The 24,182-nt window shown below is 39.5% G+C and overlaps 1 protein-coding gene across 4 annotated transcripts in view; it reads left to right on the top strand.

The window, feature by feature from the left end:
* Positions 1-1,226: 1,226 nt before the first annotated feature.
* Positions 1,227-24,182, top strand: part of SKIL (SKI like proto-oncogene) — a 35,255-nt gene continuing 12,299 nt past the window's right edge. For 2 of the 4 annotated variants that reach the window (XM_082840060.1, XM_082840057.1), the window contains exons 1-3: positions 1,227-1,537; positions 4,947-6,705; positions 18,431-18,528. In XM_082840060.1, coding sequence (XP_082696186.1) covers positions 5,608-6,705; positions 18,431-18,528 — 1,196 coding nt within the window. In that variant the 5' untranslated portion in view covers positions 1,227-1,537; positions 4,947-5,607. Of the gene's footprint in view, positions 1,538-2,983; positions 3,354-4,215; positions 6,706-18,430; positions 18,529-24,182 lie in introns of those variants that run through there. The other 2 variants (XM_082840059.1, XM_082840058.1) reach the window with 2 other exon arrangements.

Genomic DNA, 24,182 nt, shown 5'->3' with positions numbered 1-24,182 from the left:
GGGAGAGGCAAAACTAGAAGAGATCATATCTGGGCAGTCTCCTGGTGGTCTAATGGTTAGGATTTGGTACTTTCATTGCCGTGGCCCGGGTTCAATCCCTGGTCGGAGAACTGAGATCCCGCAAGCCATGCAATGTGGCCAAAATAAAATAATAAAAAAATTTTTTTTAAAAAGAGGGAAGAGCAGAAGGTATAAACGAAAACACAAGCCTGTTGGTACGCTCAATAAACATTTATTTGACTTTTCTTCCCCATACTTCATAAAAATAAAATGAACTTATATTGAATGTTTGCACTTTACCCTTTTTTGCTTCCATGTTCTTCATAATTAATATTAGTAGGTCATTATCAATAGATCAGTAGATGGAGACAAGAAGAAAGCATTTGCTTCAAACCATTTATCAGGTCAGAGGGCAGAGCTGGTCTTCAAATTTATAACCTCTAAATTCTTGGTTTCTATTATTACCAGACATCTGTAACTACTGAAAAAGAAGTTCTAGACCACCTAGTACCAGCTAGTTTGCATCTTCTATCTGTGCTGTTTAATGGAAGATGAGACAGTAGGTAGTGCTCCCGTACCCCCAAGCGTTTGGAATTTTAACGTGCACACAGGCACACACTCTCACTATGGCCTTGCTTAGCACCTGCTGGCAGCCGAGATGGTAAGGTAGGAGGCCATGCAAAACCAGTTTAATAGCTATTTACTAACTGATACTTAAACTGACTTTTCAACACTGATGAAGACCATCAGTATGTGGGGATTACAATATTCATTACCTCACCGTGATTATTTTTTCTAAGGCCTGTATTCTCTGTGATCATTCAATTCTGTTTCTCAGATAAAGAACCATTATCATTTGTTTCAGTGCTTTTTGTTTTATGTTATACAGTCAATTTTACCGATAATTTCCAAACATCCTTAAGTAGGCCTGCAAAAATGTCAGTTAGTGTGTGCCTTCCCATCTGCCTCAGATCTATGTAAATGTACCCTGCTTAATTTCACTTGAGTTCACACCTGTACCTTTGAGGCCAAGACCTTGGGAATTCAAGGGCAAAGTGAACTTTAATCTGGTACATTTCGTACTTTGATGAATAGTGAAAAAAAAAATCCTCAAAGCTTGATTGGTTCTAGTCACATTTGCCTGTCACTATTTCTCAAACCATTGTACATAAAGTCACCAGCACAAAAGATCCTTCACTAAAAAACCATATACCAGGGGAAAGCAAATCAAAAGAACAGGGGAGAGGATAATGTGTTTGACTTCTCAAAAGTCTATTTACTGTCCAATTGATTTTGGCCCTTAGGCCTTTGGATGTGCTAGCAAGTAATTATTTTTATGGTTGATAAAATGAGTACTGAATATTTATCATTAATTGCAGTTTGAAATCACTTAAAAAAATCTGTCATTTTGGTTTCTAAAAATTGTTTCTTCTGGCTAGACACGAGCCAAGTGCCGAGAGCTGACCAGATGCCAAGTCTCAGGACTGTCCAGTCTTCCACATCAGACCTTCAGCCGGGCCTTCTGACTCTTCTTGAGGTTAGAAAATCTATCCCCCAGTCTCGCAGATGCTGTTCTCCCCCAACTGGCTCTACAGAGAACATCATTATCTTTGCTGAGCTTCTGTCTCTATGGCAATAACAGATGGGAAGTGCTGCGGAATTATTCATGTTCTGGAAAGGAGGCAGTCAAGGAGGGGAAGATGGGGGGTGGGAGAAGGGGGCACGACCCGGGAGCACGGCGATCGTGGTGTAAAGAACGGAACGTGTGTGTGGAGCTAAAGAGAGGCTCGTGAGCGTTTAGTAGGCCCGTTGGGAGGAAAAGAGGGAAAAAAATCTGAGCACAGGGGTATTCCCAGTCGGCTGGCTCCAAATGTGGACCCCATACGAGTGACCTCGAAGCAGTAAAACCAGGAGAAATGGGGCGAAAACTGGCAAAAAGAAAAAAAAAGGAGGGGGACGAAGCTCGAGTCTTCTGAATTTGGTGCACTGAGACCTGGGGGTCAGTCTCCTGATTTTGCGGTGGGGCGGGAAAAAGGGTTTTTTCTTGATGTTTCGAAATATGACGGAGCAGCTCGGCAGAGTTCAATATGCTAACTAGCCACCGCGGAACACAGACCAGGGAGACCACTGTCCGGCCCCGAGGGTCACAGCCGAAAGCTCTTCAGTCGTCTCTTTACTCGTCTCATCCCCTGATCGCTTCCAAAACAAAACCCCAAAGCCCTCAGGAAACACTGCAGAAACATGTAATTTCTAGCTCCCTTTTGGAACCGAGAGAGCAGTCTGGTGAGGGGGTGGGAGGAGGGAGTCTGAGAAGCAGAGACAAAAATGTTTTCTCTCTGTTTTGCCGGAACTTCGGCCAGCCCTCCGGCCCGGCCGGATGGCGGAGAAGGTCAGCCCCGGCAAGACGCCTGGGCGGAGGCCGCCCGGGCAAGGCGGGGGCCGCCGGTGTGGGGCGGAGCGCAGCGCCAGCAGCTGGCGGGGCGGCCCTCGGGCGGGGGGGCCCCGCAGGGGCGGGGGGCAGCCCCAGCGCGCAGGGCCCACACTGTGGGGGGTGCGAAACTGGGAGGCCGCCGCTCGGCTGCCTCCGGGGCGGGGCGGCCCAGCTGCGCCCCGCGGGGGGAGGGTCGCCCGTGCCTGACCTCGGGCGGCGGCACTCGGCCGGGCGGGCCCTGCCTCCGCCCTGCCGGCTGCTGGGGTCGCGCACAGTGCACCGCGCGGCCGCCCTGCCCCCTCTCTCCATGTTGTGCGGCGGCCGAGCGACCAGGGCGCCCCCGGGTCTGGCCCGTCTCCACCGAGCAGCGGGTGGGGCGGGGGCGGGGCGGTGGCGGCCCCAGACAGCCGGCTGGGCGACTCGAGGAAGGAAGGAGGGCGGGCGGCGGTGGGGGTGGGGCGGGGAGGGAACATCCTGTCTGCGCCGGGTGCACCGCAGACAGCGCCGCGCGCCAGCCGCCCAGACGGCGCGCGGGGCTGGGAACGCCGGGCGCGCGCCTGGGGGGAGGGGCGCGCGCGCCAGGCGACGGGCCGGGGTAGCCCTCGGGAGCCACAATAGTCCAGACGGCGCGCGCGTCCCCGAGGGGCTAGGAGCCGCGAGGCGGCGGCCGGCCCGCGGGCACGGTGCCGCTGCTGGCTCCGTTCCCCTCCCCCCGTCCCTCCGCCCCTCCGCCCTCCCTCTGCCCCGGGCGGCCGGAGACGGCGGCGGCGTCTGCGGGAAGCCGTGTGTCTCCGCAGTGACGTGGGCGGGCCGAGGACTCGGTGACGTCAGAGGGCTGTGTGTAGCGATGTGTGTGGGGTTCGGAGCGGCGCCGGCACAGCCGAGGGGAGCGGGCGAGCGGCGGCGGCGGCGGCTGGCACAGGTGCGGCCTCGGCTCGCTCGGGGGACGCGGCGGGAGGCAAGGGGCGCGCGGCCCCCGGGGCGCCCGACGGCAGCGCCGGGGGTAATGGGGAGTTAACAAAGCTCATCGGGCTTCCTGGGGCGCGGAGGCCGGAGTCGGGGGTGCGGATGCGCGGGTCACGGGTGGGGTCGGAGCCCCGGGGCGTGGGGGCGCGGGGCGGGTGTCTCACGGCGTATCTTGTCTCGCTGATGCCGGGCGGTGGGCAGGGGCAGGGCGCTGCACTTGACCGGAGCCGTCGGGACCCCGGAGACCTGGGCGCCAGTCCCCGCCCCCCCGCCGCCTGTCTGTGCTGCGCGGGGATGCCCCGGGCTCGACCCGGTTGGTCGGCGCCCAGCGGCTGGGGGATCCCGGCTGGGCTCCCCACCCGCCCCTCTCTCTTCTGGTCCCGGGCGGGCGAGGGAGGTGCAGCCTTAGGGGTGCTGAGGTAACACCCGAGAACTTCCCGGGGAGAGGGTGCACGGGGGATTTCCAGTCTTCCCAGCGGCCCACTCAGCGGGGTGGTGTGGGGAGGGCCCTGGGGGTGTTCCGAGACCGCGGTGGGGTGCTCCTTTTCCTCCACTTCCCACGACCCCCTGGCACGCCCCGAGGCGTCCCGGGTCCCTTCCTCCCCACCGCCCCGCCGCCTCCTCGGGTTTGAGATGGGTGGGTGGCTTTGCGTGGGCCGAGGATTTCAGGGTTTGGGGGCTCCCCCATTCTAGGTCTCGCCTCCTCCCCTCTTCCTTGGCCAGCGTTGGCTGAGGTGTTCCTGTGGTGGGCGAAATCAGTACGTTGGCTAGTGGCCTTGGTCCTTAACCCTTTGGGTCTGTTTTAAGGTAAATTCCTCGCAGTTTGGGAGGCAAAAATTTCTATTTATTGGGATTCCTTTTGGAATTTCTCTCAAGAAGGAAGTGGAAGAAGAATCTCTTCTTTTTTTCCCTCTTCCTCCATTTGCATTCTTTGTGAGGTCTGTCTGCCTTGTGCTTTTTGTCCCGGATTAGTCTTGTTCAAGGATGGAGATTCCCAGGAGTGGAGTCTGTAGCTTTTGGCTTCCATTAAGCAAATTCTCTAACCCTTTAAAGGGAAAGTTAATTTTTGCTTACAGTCATTCCAGAAAAATAGCCCACACTGACTAGATGGATTATGCACTTAAGATTGTAACTTACATATGGTAGGTATATTAACTAGTATCTGATTTTTTTGGATGAAACTGGTGGGTTTTTTTTTTAAATTGAGAGATGAAGTAATAGGTGATTTTAGCTAAAATGGCATAACTGAGAAAACCTTTAGTATTGAGTTTTGGGTGAGATGATCTCTTTAAGGTTCTTCCTGTTCTGAGTAGGAGTAACCCTCTCCCTTTTGAGGGATATTATTGCAACCTTTACCCATTCTCCGAATTGCTTTCCTATTTAAATGAAGGTACTTCTAGTTAACTGGTATTAGATTTAAAGGAATCACTCAAGTGTCACCTTTGGTAAAGTGAACTCAGTTTAAGATTAAGAAACTATTTTCAAACTGACCCTTCGGGCTCTGGAGCAAATTCAAATGTAACTCTCCCCTAACCCCCTTCTCTTCCAGATTAATTAAAAGAAGAATGAACAGTAATCCTGAAGATAACTGGGCAGTTTTTCTTTAGGTTTCATTTTTAATTGTAGAAGTTCAAGTGGAGTCAGAGACTCTTCTTAACTGGTGTGAGGATTTATACAAGCCTTCATTTTGTCCACACAGACCAACAGATCATCATTTTTAGAGAAGATACTTTTTTCCCTCCTTTTTTGGTGTCCTTGGTGCCAAATACTAAATTTGGGTGCATAATTTTGACTCAAGTAATTGCATAAACTTTTTGCGTGTTGTGCTTAAAACCAAACCAAACTATTGCGTTGAACTTGGACATCTTGAATTGAGAGAACTGGTAACTTTATTTTAATACGTATATCTGAAGAACTTAAGAAAACAAAGGCTTCCTCGGAAGTGTGCCTCTTAAGATTATTTTCTGTGTTATTAGATAATAAGAAATTTTATAGCACTTGCAGTGAAATTATACTTGGAGTATAAGCAGAACCAAAACAAAGTTGCAAAATCTATTGAGTAGTTTAGGGAGATCTCTTTGGAAATTTAAATTTTCTGTTTGAATAAGTTACCATAAGTATTGGTATACATTGTGTTTCTCTCTTCAAATAAGCAACTAGTTAACAATGCAAATCTCAGACTTACTTATTTAACACAATAGTTTTTAGCAATGGAAAACCTACAGACAAATTTTTCCTTGGTTCAGGGCTCAAATAAAAAACTGAACGGGATGGGGGATGATGGCAGCCCTCCAGTGAAAAAAATGATGACAGACATTCATGCAAATGGAAAAATGATGGTAAACAAGATGCCAACTGTAAAGAAGGAACACTTGGACGACTATGAAGCGCCAATGGAAACTGATGAAGAGCATGTCAAGAGAACCTGTGCCTCTGTGCCTGAACCTTTACATTTAAATCCCAGTTTGAAACACACTTTGGCACAATTCCATTTAAGTAGCCAGAGCTCTCTGGGTGGACCAGCAGCATTTTCCGCTCGGTATTCCCAAGAAAGCATGTCACCTACTGTGTTTCTGCCTCTTCCATCTCCTCAGGTTCTTCCTGGTCCACTGCTCATCCCTTCTGATAGCTCGACAGAACTCACCCAGACTGTGTTGGAAGGGGAGTCTATTTCTTGTTTTCAGGTTGGAGGAGAAAAGAGACTCTGTTTGCCCCAAGTCCTAAATTCTGTTCTCAGAGAATTTTCACTCCAACAAATAAATACAGTATGTGATGAATTGTACATCTATTGTTCAAGGTGTACATCAGACCAGCTTCATATCTTAAAGGTCCTGGGAATACTTCCATTCAATGCCCCGTCCTGTGGGCTGATCACATTAACTGATGCACAAAGACTGTGTAATGCTTTATTGCGGCCACGCACTTTTCCTCAAAATGGTAGTATACTTCCTGCTAAGAACTCATTGGCCCAGTTGAAGGAAACTGGCAGTGCCTTTGAAGTGGAACATGAATGCTTAGGCAAATGTCAGGGTTTATTTGCACCCCAATTTTATGTTCAGCCAGATGCCCCGTGTATTCAGTGTCTGGAGTGCTGTGGAATGTTTGCGCCTCAGACATTTGTGATGCATTCTCACAGATCACCCGACAAAAGGACTTGCCACTGGGGCTTTGAATCAGCCAAATGGCATTGCTATCTTCACGTGAACCAAAAATACTTAGGGACACCTGAAGAAAAGAAACTGAAGGTAATTTTAGAAGAAATGAAGGAGAAATTTAGCATGAGAAATGGGAAGAGGACTCAATCCAAGGCAAGTTTTTTTTTTTTTAACAGCAATTTTGAATAACGGTAATGGTTTACTTTGAAATTAAAAGTCTATTTAGAATATAACTGTTAAACTATTACTGCTCATGCAACAACAGGAAAAACTCATCTAAATAATATGTTATGTTTGTATTACACGTTTTGGGCTATAAAGTGCTTTCCTGTATGTGTTCTCATTTGATCTTCCAAACAACCTACTGAGAGAAGTGGGATTATTCCCATTTTACAGATAAAGAGAATGAGGCTCAGAGAGATCAAGTGGCTTTCCCAAGATTATATAGCCAGGGAGTGGAGGATTTGGGGCTTCTTTTTCAAGCCATGTCCTTGTTTTCACACATCTTGCTTTTTGATGACTAAATCTGTTGTTTTCCTAGGACTCGAGATAATTTACACTTTGGTGTTATCTCTATTTGCAAATGATATAATAGGCAGCCCAAACAACTCTGGTGGTGGGCTCCAAACAGCGTTTTTTCAAAGGTGTATTTAGGATTTCTGACATTGTTTCTGTAATTGAATATTCAGACTTGATCAGTATTGGAGACAAATGCAAAAGACAGATTTATCTGAAAATTTCGTGATTCTAGTCACCAAGAATTTTTTTTAAAGAGAGGAATAATTAAAAAAATTATGGCAGCTAGAATAAAGATTATTTTATTTTTTAAATTAAAAAAAATTATTTTATTTATTTATTTTTGGCTGCATTGGATCTTCATTGCTGCACTCAGGCTTTCTCTAGTTGCAGCGAGCGGAGGCTACTCTTCCTTGCAGTGCGCAGGCTTATCATTGCAGTTGATTCTCTTGTTGCAGAGTGCGGGTTCTAGGTGCCTGGGCTTCAGTAGTTGTGGTGCGCGGGCTCAGTAGTTGCGGTTCATGGGCTCTAGAGCGCAGGCTCAGTAGTTGTGGCGCACGGGCTTAGCTGCTCCGCGGCATGTAGGATCTTCCTGGACCAGGGCTCGAATCTGTATCCCTGCATTGGCAGGCGGATTCTTAACCACTGCACCACCAGGGAAGCCCAACATTATTTTAGATTAAATAAACATTAATATAAAAACGTCTCAGCAAAGAGATTTTAAACTTATTTTCCCACTGCATTATCTGGTAGGCTACACTAGTTCATTCTAAGAGTTTGAATGGCTGGCTAATAGATAAGATTTAGGCTATTAAATATTCAGTTTGTTGATCTGGTTTTTAAATATTTGCCTACTCGATTAAAATCAGTATAATAGCTAACACTAAGTGTTTAAAATGTGGCAAGCATTGCTTTTGAACAGTTTTACACGTACAATTTTATTTGATTGGTACCACAAAAGATTGGCCGTGTTTCATCTTAAGAATCTAATATTTCCACTATTAATTAGCTTTTATTCCTTGAAATATCTCTGCCCTTTCTGCTTCACAGAAGTATTAAATGACTGAAGTTTATTTACAGCAAGATTAGAGCTTGGGCAAGAAACTTAAGGTTTCATGGCTTGTGCTTTAAACCTTTCAGGTTTTGAGGGAAATTTAGTTACAGTGTAGTTTTAAGACAGTGATTTGCTTCAGAAGCCTAATGAAGATAATTTCAGACTTGAATTCAGGGTAGTTTGCTACTTGCTGATTCCAAACCGGTCAGTACTTCTTGGAAATTCCTTGCCTGTGGCTACTAGGTAAGTTTATATTGTTTAACTGATTTTAAAGCAGAATTGACTTCAAGCCAGTTCTCACATTGTTGGACATGCTTACAGCTGGCCTGGTCCCACGCTGAAAATAGTGTTTAGAATTGTCTGTATTCTCAAAACGTGGAATGCCGCTTTTGACATTTATGATATCTTGCCCTAACGTAACTAGGACTCTCACATGTCCATAGGTGGCCACATTATTTGCCAGATATTCTTGGTCCAATCTTGGTTGCTCTGACATAAGCATTTTGGGGATAAATTACTTTGCCTAATATTCCTGCTCTGTGTTTGTGAGAAAAAATATCTGAGAACCATGATAAAGGTTAAAAAAAAAAGGTGATGAATTTACTTAACTGAAACTGAATGTGCTAGGGTTTGGTTAAAATTGAAACTGTCCTTCATCAGGATGTAGTCATTTATTGTCTCAGAATTTATTAATTTGAATTCAGTTTTTATTTGGGGAAGCCGTGAGATTTTTTTCCCCATCTTTTTACTATGTTATGTTTTGCAGTATTTGCCAGTGTTTCTGGTGTGTTCTGTTATTTTTTCCAATTTTATGTGAATTTTAAGCAATTTAAGGGAATTTGAAAATTTCCAGTAATCAAACCTTTAAGAAAGAAGTGTTTGGGGAGTTCATGCGTAGTAATACATGCTTGCCACTTCACATTTTGAAAATTTACTCCTCAAAACTTGGCGAAGTAGTTCTCTTTTGAAGTTGAGATGAGAAACCGGTGGGTTCAGATGGGTCACATGCTTCTGGTTGTATAACTGGTAAGTGGTAGAATCAGGAGTTGAATGCAGTTCTTCTGACTTCAAGTCTAGTAATTTTCACTACTTTTCCCAGAAGCAAACTCAGTAGCAGAAACTGAATTTTGAGAAACATTAACTTTTCTTATCAACTTACCTTAGTATAATGGTTCCTAAGCTCTCTGTTAACTTTTATGTAGACTAAGGTATTTTACTGGGAAGGGGGCACGGAGATAGTCCTTGGCTGGGGAACATTTTTCATTATCTTCTGTGAGTCACTGAATTGGTTGCCCAACAAACCAAATACATCCAGAGGAAGCTCATTTAAAAAAGTCAAAACAGGCTTTTTTTAAAAAAATTAAAGCATATGCTAAATATATTAACCTCTTATCTAAAGGTCCTTATGTTTAGTGTGAACACTGATGTAATTGGGTATGTTTAGTTAATGTAGTCAGAGTAGGTTTTTGAATTTTAAAAATCCCCTCAAACTCAGTAGGCAATTGTTTGAAATGTAGCAACTGTTGAATTATTTCTAAGGATGGAAATTATATTAGTGATGGTCACCAAACTATTTGCATAACTAAAAACCATATTTACTTTGCATAGTTAGGAGCTATATTTAGATGGGAGAAATAAGTGGTAGAAGGTCAGTGTTCTAAGTGAAGAGCTGACTATTCTTTGCAGACTCCAGAGGTATAGTATTCTGAACTCTTTCTCACTCAGGTCACCACAAGAAATAATACTTGATTTTTAGATTTGCCTAGGTTGCTTTGCAAAATGGTGTTATCAAAACTGTCTCTTCATATCATTTGAGTTTTTTATGTTTTTATTAGAAAAATGATTATTGTATTTTATAGTGCACAAATATATGGAAGAATATTATATTCTTGATTCTTTTCCATATCTCCAGTGGGTATTGTTTATTTGATCTAATTCTGATTTTGTTGAATCTTAGTTTCTATCTGTGGAAAAAAGGTTTGCCAAGCAAACTGATCATTTGTAAGTAAAATTTGAAGGGTGATGTTTCCTTGAGATTATTTTCAAGCACATTAGAAAAACCTATTTGTAGTCAACTGATAAGATCATTATAGGTGATTCTTTGCTGTTACAGAATGTGGCTGACATTCTCCAGTTCACTAAGTAAAGATGGTTTATGCCTTTATAAATTTTTAGGGGTTAAAATTTAGATTTCTAACATTTAGACTTGACTACTGTTAGGTAAGTAAAATAATACAGTTCTTACTTTGCTTAGGGAAAAAACCCTATGGATTATCTGTGATGCAAATAGATTACCTAAAGATATCAACTTAAAAGTTTTCCTCTTAAAGCCTATTAATTAAACATTTCACTTTTTTTAGTTTTGCATTTTTCTTACAGTTCATTTCTGCGAGGTTATTGGCAATAATGATAATCCTCCAAAAAATTTCTCCCCTGTTGTAAGCTATTATACTTCTGTTTAGGAAGTGTGTTTCTTAGTACCAACCTAAGTGAGGTAAAGAAATACACTAGAGAGGATGGGTAACTTACAAAGAGTAGTGTTGGGACAAAATGTGTACCAGTAATAATTGTGATAGATTTGATGGTAATTTGTTACATCAGAGGCAGAGTTTGCATTTTATGATTAGCATAAATTTTTATTAAGTGGCTATAAGGTCAGAATCAAATGAAGTATTTGTACTCATATAAGGGACGAGTATGAATATTTTTTTCTAACTTTATAAAATTAACAACTGTCTTAATGAGTTTTGAGACTATCTTTTTCCTGTTTTCCCAGAATTTAGTTTACTGCTTGGCAGGTCAAAGTTACTCAGTGAAAAAGAAAAAATTTTTTAAACTGAATAAATTTTTGGGAGACAATGCTCCATTGTATTTTAGAATATTGGGGATTTTTTTGGAAAAATTATGGTTTAACCCTTAATAAACTTATATAATTTGCAAATAAACTGTTGAATAAGACAACTGATCAAATGAGAGAATGGATTTAAAAGTACTTTGGAAGTTGAGTCTAGAAATATCAGATGGTACTTCAAACTATTATTGAAATATTTACTAATATGTATTTCGGGATTTTTCCTTTCCCCAAACATTTTCTTGATTATCTAGAATTATCTGAAGATATTTCAAAGTAAGATAACTGAGTGTTGGGCTCAGCTGTATCTCACTTTTAGTTGTTTGTACACAGTAATTATACTAGTTGGATATTTGTTTATTTATCAAAATGAAGTATGCAAGAAGAAAGTACAAAACACGTTTGTTATAAAATATAAGAAGGAAATTTCAGTGAAAACACGTTTGTTATAAAAAATAAGAAGGAAATTTCAGTGAAATCTTTAGAATGGCTTTGGGAATAGTGCCCCCTTATGGTTTAGGAAATATAGAGTCTATATTCATTTTATCATTAAAAAATTTTAATTTTTTAAACATTTTAAAATGTTAATATTTAAAAAAAGGCTTCTGATAAAACGCTTTATCCTTTTGGTCTGAGAAATGGGAAAAAAATTAAGAAAATTCAAGGAAGAAAAGAAAAAGGATAGGCCTGAATCAGTACATAGTTAGCCAGTAGTGTTCTCATACCTATGCATATGTTACAATTTATACCACTTGGAGAACAAGGAAGAAAGCAAGAATTGGATTAATTTCAATGCCTTTAGAATTCTGGTAGTAGAGAGTGTGGAGCCAGAACTCAATTTGTTCAAGTAAAGAGGTAGAACTAGTTTGGGAATAGTTTTAGTAATGGCTTGAACCTTTATTTTGTCCATGCATAAAATTTGGTCTGTTGAGGTTTCATATACGTTACATGTACATTAAAATAATGTAAGGATTTTATTTGACTAAAAAGGCATGAAGAATATATAATTTAAGGTGTGGTTTGGTTCCATCACTAAATAAAGTATTACAGCATCATGCTAGGCAGAAAGAGAAATGAATAGGAAAGATTTAAAGTTAGTTTAAAACTCATTTTGATTCCTAGACTTAGAAATGGGTCACAGAACTATGTATGTAAAGACTAGTTGGAGGCTCCCTAGGGCAGGAATTCATCTTGTAGTTTCTAAACCTAGAATGTGATGTATGCTTAACAAAAGTTTGGATGCAACTGAATGAAAAGTCTTAGTAGCCCTAGAAAGCTACCAGTGATTTTCAAGGAGGAAAAGAGTTTCGTTTTAAAGCGAAACAGCATTTTGTTTTTATTTGTGGTATTGAATTTATTTTGAGATTTCTAATAGCCTGAAAATTGCATATTTTGTTTATATTATGGGGACAAGGAATACAAAAGTTAAAATTACTAAAGACCATTTTGGTACATAATACTACGGCTTTCCATTTTGAAAAAGAAATTTTTTTTTTTTTTTGAAAGCAATATAGGCCCATTAGAGTAAATCCTAAAAAAAGTACAAAGAAGAAAACAGAATTTCCTCATAATTTCACCATGGAGTGATAACCACCATTGGAATTTATTCCTTTACGTACGTAATGCTTTGTAAATCTGTGCAAAAGCATCTGTAGAGTGCACAGGTTATTAACTTAAGACCTAATTGTTGAAATAATACATTTGGACAAACTTTAGGACATGTACTTAGAGCAGTGTTTATCAAATTGCAATTTGTCACCCATGCAGCCTTTCTCATCTGGGGTTCTATGAGAGGAGAATTAAGCCATAGAAAGGATGGTATATAGTACCTTTCTAAGTCCTTTGGAGGGAAGTTAATTTAATGCATACAGTGGAAGCTTTGCAGAGTTTGGGCTTAATTTTCTTGAGAACCTCAGTTGAGAAGGGTGAGGGGGATATCAAAAAAGTCAATTTACTGGGTCACCAGCATTTTAAAAATACATGAAATAGAGTAAAATTTTTAAAAATGCAATATATTGCACATAGTAAAATTAATTAATTTACATTTTGATATTGTCAATTTACATTATTTGAAGGCCAAAATCTGAGATAACTTTTAAAAAGCATCTATGCTGAAATGGGATAGAAAAGCAAAGCCTAACATGTATATAGATTAAAGCTTTTTTAAAAAATTAATTTATTTTTGGCTGCGTTGGATCTTTGTTGCTGGGCGCAGGCATTCTCTGGTTGCGGTGAGCGTGGGCTACTCTTCGTTGCAGTGCGCGGGCTTCTCATTGTGGTGGCTTCTCTTGTTGCGGAGGACGGGCTCTAGGCGTGCAGGCTTCAGTAGCTGTGGCTCGTGGGCTCTAGAGCACAGGCTCAGTAGTTGTGGCGCACAGGCTTAGTTGCTCCACGGCACGTGGGATCCTCCTGGACCAGGGCTTGAACCCGTGTGTCCTTCGTTGGCAGGCGGGTTCTTAACCACTGCACCACCAGGGAAGCCCTAGATTAAAACTTTTTATAACAGGTATTTTAGTGAAAAGATGTATATGACATGGAAATTTTCAAATAATTGCAATATTAAGTGGATTGGACACCATAGAATTCCAGTGTAAAGAAATTATTTTTCAAGTTCCAGAAATTAACAGGATTTTTATCAGTTTGTTTCCTTTAAGTTTTTTTTAAAATAAATTTATTTATTTTTGGCTTCATTGGGTCTTCGTTGCTGCACACAGGCTTTCTCTAGTTGCGGCGAGTTCACAGTGTGCGGGCTTCTCATTGCAGTGGCTTGTCCTGGCAGAGCACGGGCTCTAGGCATGCGGGCTTCAGTAGTTGTGGCACACGGGCTCAGTAGTTGTGGCTTGCGGGCTCTAGAGTACAGACTCAGTAGTTGTGGCTCATGGGCTTAGTTGCTCTGCAGCATATGGGATCTTCCCAGACCAGGGCTCGAACCCTTGTCCCCTACATTGGCAGACGGATTCCTAACCACTGTGCCACCAGGGAAGCCCTGTTTCCTTTAAGTTTAAGGGAGGAATATCGTACTACTGACTTTTACATGGCTTTGTTTCCATGAAGGATTTAAGAAGAGAGTTGCATATTATAAGAATGTGACCTTGCTTTTCCTGTGAGAGTTTTTAAGCACTTTAAACCTAAAATTGGCTTTATGAGGTAGATATGATTCTGTAGTGTGGAGGAGCAACAGACATTGTGATTTCTGCAGATCCATCTTTGATAAGTTAGTGGAAGTGCTTAGACCTTATTGTTCCGGTTTTGCATTAGGTTGATTAATTCTAATAATTACAATGAAATGAGGCACAAAACTAAGCCTTAAAATCTCTTAAGTAGCTATTTGCTACCTTGTAACACTATTCCTGTTTCAGTTGTTGAAACACTCATTCACAGCCTGTTGGAAGTATTGAGAAAACCTGATCCTATTCTGAGAGATTCAGTTTCTTTCAGTAGGAGTTGTTGGCAGCTGTCTGGTAGGGTGTCTTTTGTGTCCTTCTGAAATCATTTATGGACCACTTGAATGTCTTAGTATTATACACAGTAAAAGGAACCTGGCAGGTATATTGGCTTTATAGCTAAGGAGTTGTTGCTTAACTATGTGTTTGGTCATGTGTTTACTAAGGTTGCTAACGATTTACGTTTGGCTTGTACAAAGTAATGTGTATTTAATATGCATTATCTTTTACTTTTTATGTAAGCACACCATTATAGGAGGATAGACTATGAAATTTATCAGTCTACTAGTCCTTCATATGCTTACTGGCTTATAAATACCAAAATGTAAACATTAATCTTTGTCTTTCTGAATTCTATTTTAAAAAATATTTTCCACATATTTTAAAAAGATTTAATTCTGATTTTTTGAGGGGAATTTTTGAAATCCCATCAATACTTTGAGATATTGTCTTGATTTCTTTAGTTCATCAATGTTTGTCATTAGGACTTAAAGATCATAATATTAGTCTGACCCTGTAATTAGAAACTAAAGTGCCACCTAAAATCAAAGTTTATTATTGAAGATAAATCTGGGAATTTTAAAGCATTTTGATTTTTGTTTTTTGGGGTTTTTTTTAGTGCAAATTGGAATGTTAGTATACAAAGGGTGCTGAGTGGGTGGAATTGCTTCTGTAACTAGCAAGTGGTGACAAATGCTTATTGGTCTTTTTGTAAATGAAATCAAGTTCTCTAAACTATTTGTCATTGTGAGGCTAATAAGCATGGTTCCAAAATACAATGATTCTTTATTAGGAAACCTGATTATTAAAGGGTCATGTGTACATAACACAGTAAGTTGAAATTTAGAGAAACTTGCATAAAGCATTTCCTAATTTTTACTTATTTAAAGTTAACTTCTATACATTTTGGGCTTATTTAAATTTTGCTTTCATAGACGTTATTTGTTGTTTTACGACTTAGAGAAAGAACTTTTGGAATGAAATCATATGTCTGAAATTTTTCTTATATGTTTCAGATGAGGATGCCATCTGTTCATTTTGTGGTAGATAATTATGGGGAAGTTGGGCAATAGAAGTATTTTAAAATCTTAAGGCTCTAACTTAAGCTACTAAGTGATCTACTTCTCTTCTTTGCCAAGTAATGTATTCTATTTTAATGTTTAAGTACACGAAGGGAATGAAATTATTCTCATATTGAAAGGTAAAAGGAAAGGCAATAGATGTGCGTATCTTGGTGTCTCATTTTTATTCCTGATCAGTAGTAGCATTATTGCTGTGCCATTTAATTATATTGTTATTTTTTTTGAAGACCTAATTTGTATGTTGCCACAAATGCATAATAGATGAGAAAATCTGGCATGCCCGTGAATGTTCTGTTGTATAATATGTGCTTTTCATAATTGTTTTTAACATGCAGTTAGGATAATTTGTTATAAATGTGTTTATGGCTTACCACAGCATATTAGGTAAAATTAACTCCCAACATTTTATCATGGTTAGTGTTGTGCATTTCCCCATCATTTATTTTATTTAATTTGTAGATCTGATCTCTCAAAATACAACCCAGAGACTTAGGATTGTTGGTACTTCATTGAACAGAAGGGTATTAAATGTGAAAGAGACTATCTTGTGAGTTTCCTGGTAGCAGATTAACCTTAAAAAAGGCTACCCTGGGAATTAATGAGCTACACTGTCATTCAGAATTCATTCAACAAATATTTATTGAGTCCCTACTACATGCCATGCATGGTGCTAGGTACTGAAAATACAAAAGTGATTAAGACAGTACTTGACCTCAAGCTGCTGTTTAAGCAGAGGCGGAATAGCCACTCAGTCAGGGATTTTGTATAGGGAGTTCAGACATTACCTAGAGGACTACACTAGGTGATCTTTAAGGAAGATTTTTTTTAATAACCCCTCCTCTGTGACTCTTTTCATGTGTTGGTGCAAGAATAGGAAACAAAATAAAGGTCAGAAACTAGAGAGAGATGGATGTTTAAATAGAAAGAATGTGCTAGCAGTTATTTAAGGTGGCATTTGAAGTTTAGAGACATCATGGAAACAAAGCTATACTGAGTTTGGATCATGAATAAAGGTAAAACTTATACAAATCAAGCTGTAGAGTTTTAAAATGAACTTGATCAAAATTGAATCAGATTTGAAGTCAAGATCTCTGGCTGAAGAAGTTTAGAATTTGTTATTCTGAAGATTTGACATTCCAGTTATCTGTAATAGGGAAAACTTTAAAATATATAAATCAATTTTAGTAATTTTAATTTAAAACATCTGGAAACAGTTGATTTCTTGGGCAGTACATCCAGAATTGTCTCAGATATAAAACTGATTTAAAGTGGAGCTTTCCATATTTTCTAAATAATGAGTTTAACAGATAACTTCTAAAACTGAAATTCTCATTTAATTTGAGCCAATCTTATACGTCACTGATTTGTTAGAGTGAGCTTACCCCTGCTCATTAACACCTTTTTTACCACAGTGTTGGGGTGAAAAATGTTCTGCCTAAGTGAGTTTTCTAGATGATGAAACTACTCTTCTCAGCACTGTGTCTTTTTAAAAACTTTAACCTTTTTTTAAATGAATTCTAAAATGTCTTAAATAGTTTTCAGTCTTTCTAAATGGTATGTGTATGGTATATATATATATGTATATGGTATACTATAAATATAAGTATAAATATCGACTATAAGTATGTCATGTTGACTCAAGACTTCTTAAACAGCAGTTACTCTGTTGTGATAAGGGTAGGGAACAATTGAGATATATTAAATTATTTGCCCTGGCCTATGTGTGATAAAGCCCTCAGATTGTGTTGCTTTTTGAATCAGTTTTTGTGTTTGTGTCTTGTAATTCTCCTCTCTCCCTAGGCTGTCAGCTGGCACCTGGTATCTATCATTTAGTATTTCTGTTGCCAGCAGTCAGTTCCCTTTCTAATTTATGGTAGAACTAAGCTATAGGCTGAGAAACTGTGTAAACAAATGATTGATTTATTTTATAAATAAGCAGTTGCTTTTGCCCCAGATTCTGAACTTTAGAATACTTGATCAGGACTGTGAGGTTTAGAAACAAATTCTACTCTTACAGAGTCTAGAGGCCCTCACTGAATACTCACCTCTTAAATCCTTTCAAAATGCTCTTCTTTTCGCTGTAACCTTGTGCTCTTGTTAGTCTTTCAAATTCCTTGCCCAGTAATTCTTAACAAAACATTGATCTCCTGCCAATATGTGTGTGTGTCGGGGGAGGGGAGACAAAATATAAAACAAACCAAACGAGGAAGTTAGTAACCACAGGTTATTTATTCTTTTCTATCTCAGTTTCTGAACCTCAGTTTTCTTAGCTGTAAAATGGAGATAATTATACCTACTTAATCAGGTATTCGTTAGAAATAAGCAGGATATAAAGTTCTTATCGTGAACTTTGAGGTGGCCAGTTATCTTCTCCTCTTACTTTATTTACAGGTAGAGTTCATCCTTCAGGGCTAAAAAGAACTTTTCATATTTATGAGAAAATGTGGTTTACTGATAAGTGTTAGCAGACACAGTGGTTTTAAAGTTTGGCAAAATATTGCTGTAGAATGTTATCTAATATAATATGCTAAGAAATACTATAGGAATGGGGGGGTATATTCTAGGTAATTGTAACAATGAGAAGAATCAGAACTTAGCAATGCTGCACATTTGCAGAGTACTATTATTTAAATGGATTTTTAAAATAGATTCCATAAGTATGACATTTGATGAAATCATTCTGGTAGTCCATGTTAACATACATGCTAAAACTGTTCTTGTGATGGGACAGTTCATGTCTCTTTCGGTTTTAAGTGACTACACATGGTACTTTAAGGAAAGACTGCCTTATTAGAAGATGATTCTTAAATAACATAATTCCTTACTAGTCAGTGTTCTCCGGAGGCAGCCTATGGCTCTGTCAAGTAGATACATAAAATTACCCATCACATCCTCTTTCAATAAACTTTTCCCCTTCCACATTTTTCTACAGATAGATACACCACCAGGAATGGAATTACAGTCATGGTATCCAGTTATAAAGCAGGAAGGTGACCATGTTTCTCAGACACATTCATTTCTACACCCCAGGTGAGTGGGTATTGGCTCATTCATTCATTCATTCAACATCTATACATCAGGTACTATTCTAGGCCCTGGGAATTCATTTTATAGTTTCAGGGTTTTTTGCTAATCAATGAAATGAATTATAAATAGTGTTGAATATTTGAATTAACCTTTCCTGTGTGTTTCTATGTTTTTTTTTCCCCTAGAAATAGGTCATTTCTTTTTTGCCATAAAGTGAAAAAAATGGAAGTTTTCTTTTTATTTCCTTACTTCCCTTCAACAAGTAAACAAACTCTTCAAGAGTGTGGTGTGCAACTTTGATATTTTATTTTTATTTATTATTATTATTTTTTTACATCTTTATTGGAGTGTAATTGCTTTACAATGGTGTGTTAGTTTCTGCTTTATAACAAAGTGAATCAGTTATACATATACATATGTTCCCATATCTCTTCCCTCTTGCGTCTCCCTCCCTCCCACCCTCCCTATCCCACCCCTCCAGGCGGTCACAAAGCACCAAGCTGATCTCCCTGTGCTATGTGGCTGCTTCCCACTAGCTATCTACCTTACATTTGGTAGTGTATATATGTCCATGCCTCTCTCTCGCTTTGTCACAGCTCACCCTTCCCCCTCCCCATATCCTCAAGTCCGTTCTCTAGTATGTCTGTGTCTTTATTCCTGTCTTACCCCTAGGTTCTTCATGACATTTTTAAATTTTTCTTAAATTCCATATATATGTGTTAGCATACGGTATTTGTCTTTCTCTTTCTGACTTCTTCACTCTGTATGACAGACTCTAGGTCTATCCACCTCATTACAAGTAGCTCAATTTTGTTTCTTTTTATGGCTGAGTAATATCCCATTGTATATATGTGCCACATCTTCTTTATCCATTCATCCAATGATGGACACTTAGGTTGTTTCCACCTCTGGGCTATTGTAAATAGAGCTGCAATGAACATTTTGGTACATGACTCTTTTTGAATTATGGTTTTCTCAGGGTATATGCCCAGTAGTGGGATTGCTGGGTCATATGGTAGCTCTATTTGTAGTTTTTTAAGGAACCTCCATATTGTTCTCCATAGTGGCTGTACCAATTCACATTCCCACCAGCAGTGCAAGAGTGTTCCCTTTTCTCCACACCCTCTCCAGCATTTATTGTTTCTAGATTTTTTGATGATGGCCATTCTGACTGGTGTGAGATGATATCTCATTGTAGTTTTGATTTGCATTTCTCTAATGATTAATGATGTTGAGCATTCTTTCATGTGTTTGTTGGCAGTCTGTATACCTTCTTTGGAGAAATGTCTATGTAGGTCTTCTGCCCATTTTTGGTTTGGGTTGTTTCTTTTTTTGTTATTGAGCTCCATGAGCTGCTTGTAAATTTTGGAAATTAATCCTTTGTCAGTTGCTTCATTTGCAAATATTTTCTCCCATTCTGAGGGTTGTCTTTTGGTCTTGTTTATGGTTTCCTTTGCTGTGCAAAAGCTTTGAAGTTTCATTAGGTCCCATTTGTTTATTTTTATTTCCATTTCTCTAGGAGGTGGGTCAAAAAGGATCTTGCTGTGATTTATGTCATAGAGTGTTCTGCCTATGTTTTCCTCTAAGAGTTTTATAGTTTCTGGCCTTACATTTAGGTCTTTAATCCATTTTGAGCTTATTTTTGTATATGGTGTTAGGGAGTGATCTACTTTTACATGTAGCTGTCCAGTTTCCCCAGCACCACTTATTGAAGAGGCTGTCCTTTCTCCACTGTACATTCCTGCCTCCTTTATCAAAGATAAGGTGACCATATGTGCGTGGGTTTATCTCTGGGCTTTCTATCCTGTTCCATTGACCTATATTTCTGTTTTGGTGCCAGTACCATACTGTCTTGATTACTGTAGCTTTGTAGTATAGTCTGAAGTCAGGGAGCCTGATTCCTCCAGCTCTGTTTTTCGTTCTCAAGATTGCTTTGGCTATTCAGAGTCTTTTGTGTTTCCATACAAATTGTGAAATTTTTTGTTCTAGTTCTGTGAAAAATGCCAGTGGTAGTTTGATAGGGATTGCATTGAATCTGTAGATTGCTTTGGGCAGTAGAGTCATTTTCACAATGTTGATTCTTCCAATCCAAGAACATGGTATATCTCTCCATCTATCTGTATCATCCTTAATTTCTTTCATCAGTGTCTTATAATTTTCTGCATACAGGTCTTTTGTCTCCTTAGGTAGGTTTATTCCTAGGTATTTTATTCTTTTTGTTGCAATGGTAAATGGGAGTGTTTTCTTCATTTCACTTTCAGATTTTTCATCATTAGTGTATAGGAATGCCAGAGATTTCTGTGCATTAATTTTGTATCCTGCTACTTTACCAAATTCATTGATTAGCTCTAGTAGTTTTCTGGTAGCATCTTTAGGATTCTCTATGTATAGTATCATGTCATCTGCAAACAGTGACAGCTTTACTTGTTCTTTTCCGATTTGGATTTCTTTTATTTTCCTTTTCTTCTCTGATTGCTGTGGCTAAAACTTCCAAAACTATGTTGAATAAGAGTGTTGAGAGTGGGCAACCTTGTCTTGTTCCTGATCTTAGTGGAAATGCTTTCAGTTTTTCACCATTGAGGATGATGTTGGCTGTGGGTTTGTCATATATGGCCTTTATTACGTTGAGGAAAGTTCCCTCTACGCCTACTTTCTGGAGGGTTTTTATCATAAATGGGTGTTGAATTTGTTTTTGTTTTTGCGGTACACGGGCCTCTCACTGTTGTGGCCTCTCCCGTTGTGGAGCACAGGCTCCGGATGCGCAGGCTCAGTGGCCATGGCTCATGGGCCCAGCCTCTACGCGGCACGTGGGATCCTCCCGGATCGGGGCACAAACCCATGTCCCCTGCGTCGGCAGGTGGACTCTCAACCACTGTGCCACCAGGGAAGCCCATGGGTGTTGTATTTTGTCGAAAGCTTTCTCTGCTTCTATTGAGATGACCATATGGTTTTTTCCTTTAGTTTGTTAATATGGTGTATCACACTGATTGATTTGTGTGTATTGAAGAATCCTTGCATTCCTGGAATAAACCCCACTTGGTCATGGTGAATGATCCTTTTAATGTGCTGTTGGATTCTGTTTGCTAGTATTTTGTTAAGGATTTTTGCATCTATGTTCATCAGTGATACTGGCCTGTAGTTTTCTTTCTTTGTGACATCCTTGTCTGGTTTTGGTATCAGGGTGATGGTGGCCTTGTAGAATGAGTTTGGGAGTGTTCCTCCCTCTGCTATATTTTGGAAGAGTTTGAGAAGGATAGGTGTTAGCTCTCTCTAAATGTTTGATAGAATTCGCCTGTGAAGCCAACTGGTCCTGGGCTTTTGTTTGTTGGAAGATTTTTAATCAGTTTCAATTTCAGTGCTTGTGATTGGTCTGTTCATATTTTCTATTTCTTCCTGATTGAGTCTTGGCAGGTTGTGCATTTCTAAGAATTTGTCCATTTCTTCCATGTTGTCCATTTTATTGGCATAGAGTTGCTTGTAGTAATCTCTCATGATCTTTGTATTTCTGCAGTGTCAGTTGTTACTTCTCCTTTTTCATTTCTAATTCCATTGATTTGAGTCTTCTCGCTTTTTTTCTTGATGAGTCTGGCTAATGGTTTATCAATTTTGTTTATCTTCTCAAAGAACCAGTTTTTAGTTTTATTGATCTTTGCTCTCATTTCCTTCACTTCTTTTTCATTTATTTATGATTTCTTTCCTTCTGCTAACTTTGGGGTGTTTTTGTTCTTCTTTCTCTAATTGCTTTAGGTGTAAGTTTAGGTTGTTTATTCAAAATGTTTCCTGTTTTTTAAGGTAGGATTGTATTGCTATAAACTTCCATCTTAGAACTGCTTTTGCTGCATCCCATAGGTATTGGGTTGTCGTGTCTCCATTGTCATTAGTTTCTAGGTATTTTTTGATTTCCTCTTTGATTTCTTCAGTGATCGCTTTGTTATTAAGTACTGTATTGTTTAACCTCCATGTGTTTGTATTTTTTACAGATCTTTTCCTGTAATTGATATCTAGTCTCATAGTGTGGTCGGAAAAGATACTTGATACAATTTCAATTTTCTTAAATTTACCAAGGCTTGATTTGTGACCCAAGATATGATCTATCCTGGAGAATGTCCCATGAGCATTTGAGAAAAATGTGTATTCTGTTGTTTCTGGATGGAATGTCCTATAAATATCAATTAAGTCCATCTTGTTTAATGTATCATTTAAAGCTTGTGTTTCCTTATTTATTTACATTTTGGATGATCTGTCCATTGATGAAAGTGGGGTGTTAAAGTCCCCTACTATGAATGTGTTACTGTCAATTTCCCCTTTTACGGCTGTTAGTATTTGCCTTATGTATTGAGGTGCTCCTATGTTGGGTGCATAAATATTTACAATTGTTATATCTTCTTCTTGGATCGATCCCTTGATCATTATGTAATGTCCTTCTTTGTCTCTTCTAATAGTCTTTATTTTAAAGTCTATTTTGTCTGATATGAGAATTGCTACTCCAGCTTTCTTTTGGTTTCCATTTGCATGGAATATCTTTTTCCATCCCCTCACTTTCAGTCTGTATGTGTCTCTAGGTCTGAAGTGGGTCTCTTGTAGACAGCATATATATGGGTCTTGTTTTGGTATCCGTTCAGCCAGTCTGTGTCTTTTGGTGGGAGCATTTAATCAATTTACATTTAAGGTAGTTATCGATATGTATGTTCCTATTCCCATTTTCTTAATTGTCTTTGGTTTGTTATTATAGGTCTTTTCCTTCTCTTGTGTTTCTTGCCTAGAGAAGATCCTTTAACATTTGTTGTAAAGCTGGTTTGGTGGTGCTGAACTCTCTCAGCTTTTGCTTGTCTGTAAAGGTTTTAATTTCTCCATCGAATCTGAATGAGATCCTTGCTGGGTAGAGTAATCTTGGTTGTAGGTTTTTCTCCTTCATCACTTTAAATATGTCCTGCCAGTCCCTTCTGGCTTGCAGAGTTTCTGCTGAAAGATCAGCTGTTAACCTTATGGGGATTTCTTTGTGTGTTATTTTTCCCTTGCTGCTTTTAATATGTTTTCTTTGTATTTAATTTTTGGCAGTTTGATTAATTTGTGTCTTGGCGTGTTTCTTCTTGGATTTATCCTGTATGGGACTCTCTGTGCTTCCTGGACTTGCTTAACTATTTCCTTTCCCATATTAGGGAAGTTTTCAACTATAATCTCTTCAAATCTTTTCTCAGTCCCTTTATTTTTCTCTTCTTCTTCTGGAACCCCTATAATTCGAACGTTGGTGCGTTTAATGTTGTCCGACAGGTCTCTGAGACTTTCCTCAGTTCTTCTCATTCTTTTTTCTTTATTCCGCTCTGCAGTAGTTATTTCCACCATTTTATCTTCCAGGTCACTTATCTGTTCTTCTGCCTCAGTTATTCTGCTATTGATCCCTTCTAGAGTATTTTTCATTTCATTTATTGTGTTGTTCATCATTGCTTGTTTCATCTTTAGTTCTTCTAGGTCCTTGTTAAATGTTTCTTGCATTTTCTCTATTCTATTTCCAAGATTTTGGATCATGTTTACTATCATTATTCTGAATTCTTTTTCAGGTAGACTGCCTATTTCCTCTTCATTCGTTAGGTCTGTTGGGTTTTTATGTTGCTCCTTCATCTGCTGTGTGTTTTTCTGTCTTCTCATTTTGCTTATCT

The sequence above is a fragment of the Leucopleurus acutus genome, assembly GCF_964270905.1.
Source record: "Leucopleurus acutus genome assembly, chromosome: 5".
Classification (NCBI taxonomy): domain Eukaryota; kingdom Metazoa; phylum Chordata; class Mammalia; order Artiodactyla; family Delphinidae; genus Leucopleurus; species Leucopleurus acutus.
Note: the sequence above shows the minus strand (reverse complement) of the source record. Positions and strands in the feature narration are given on the sequence as shown.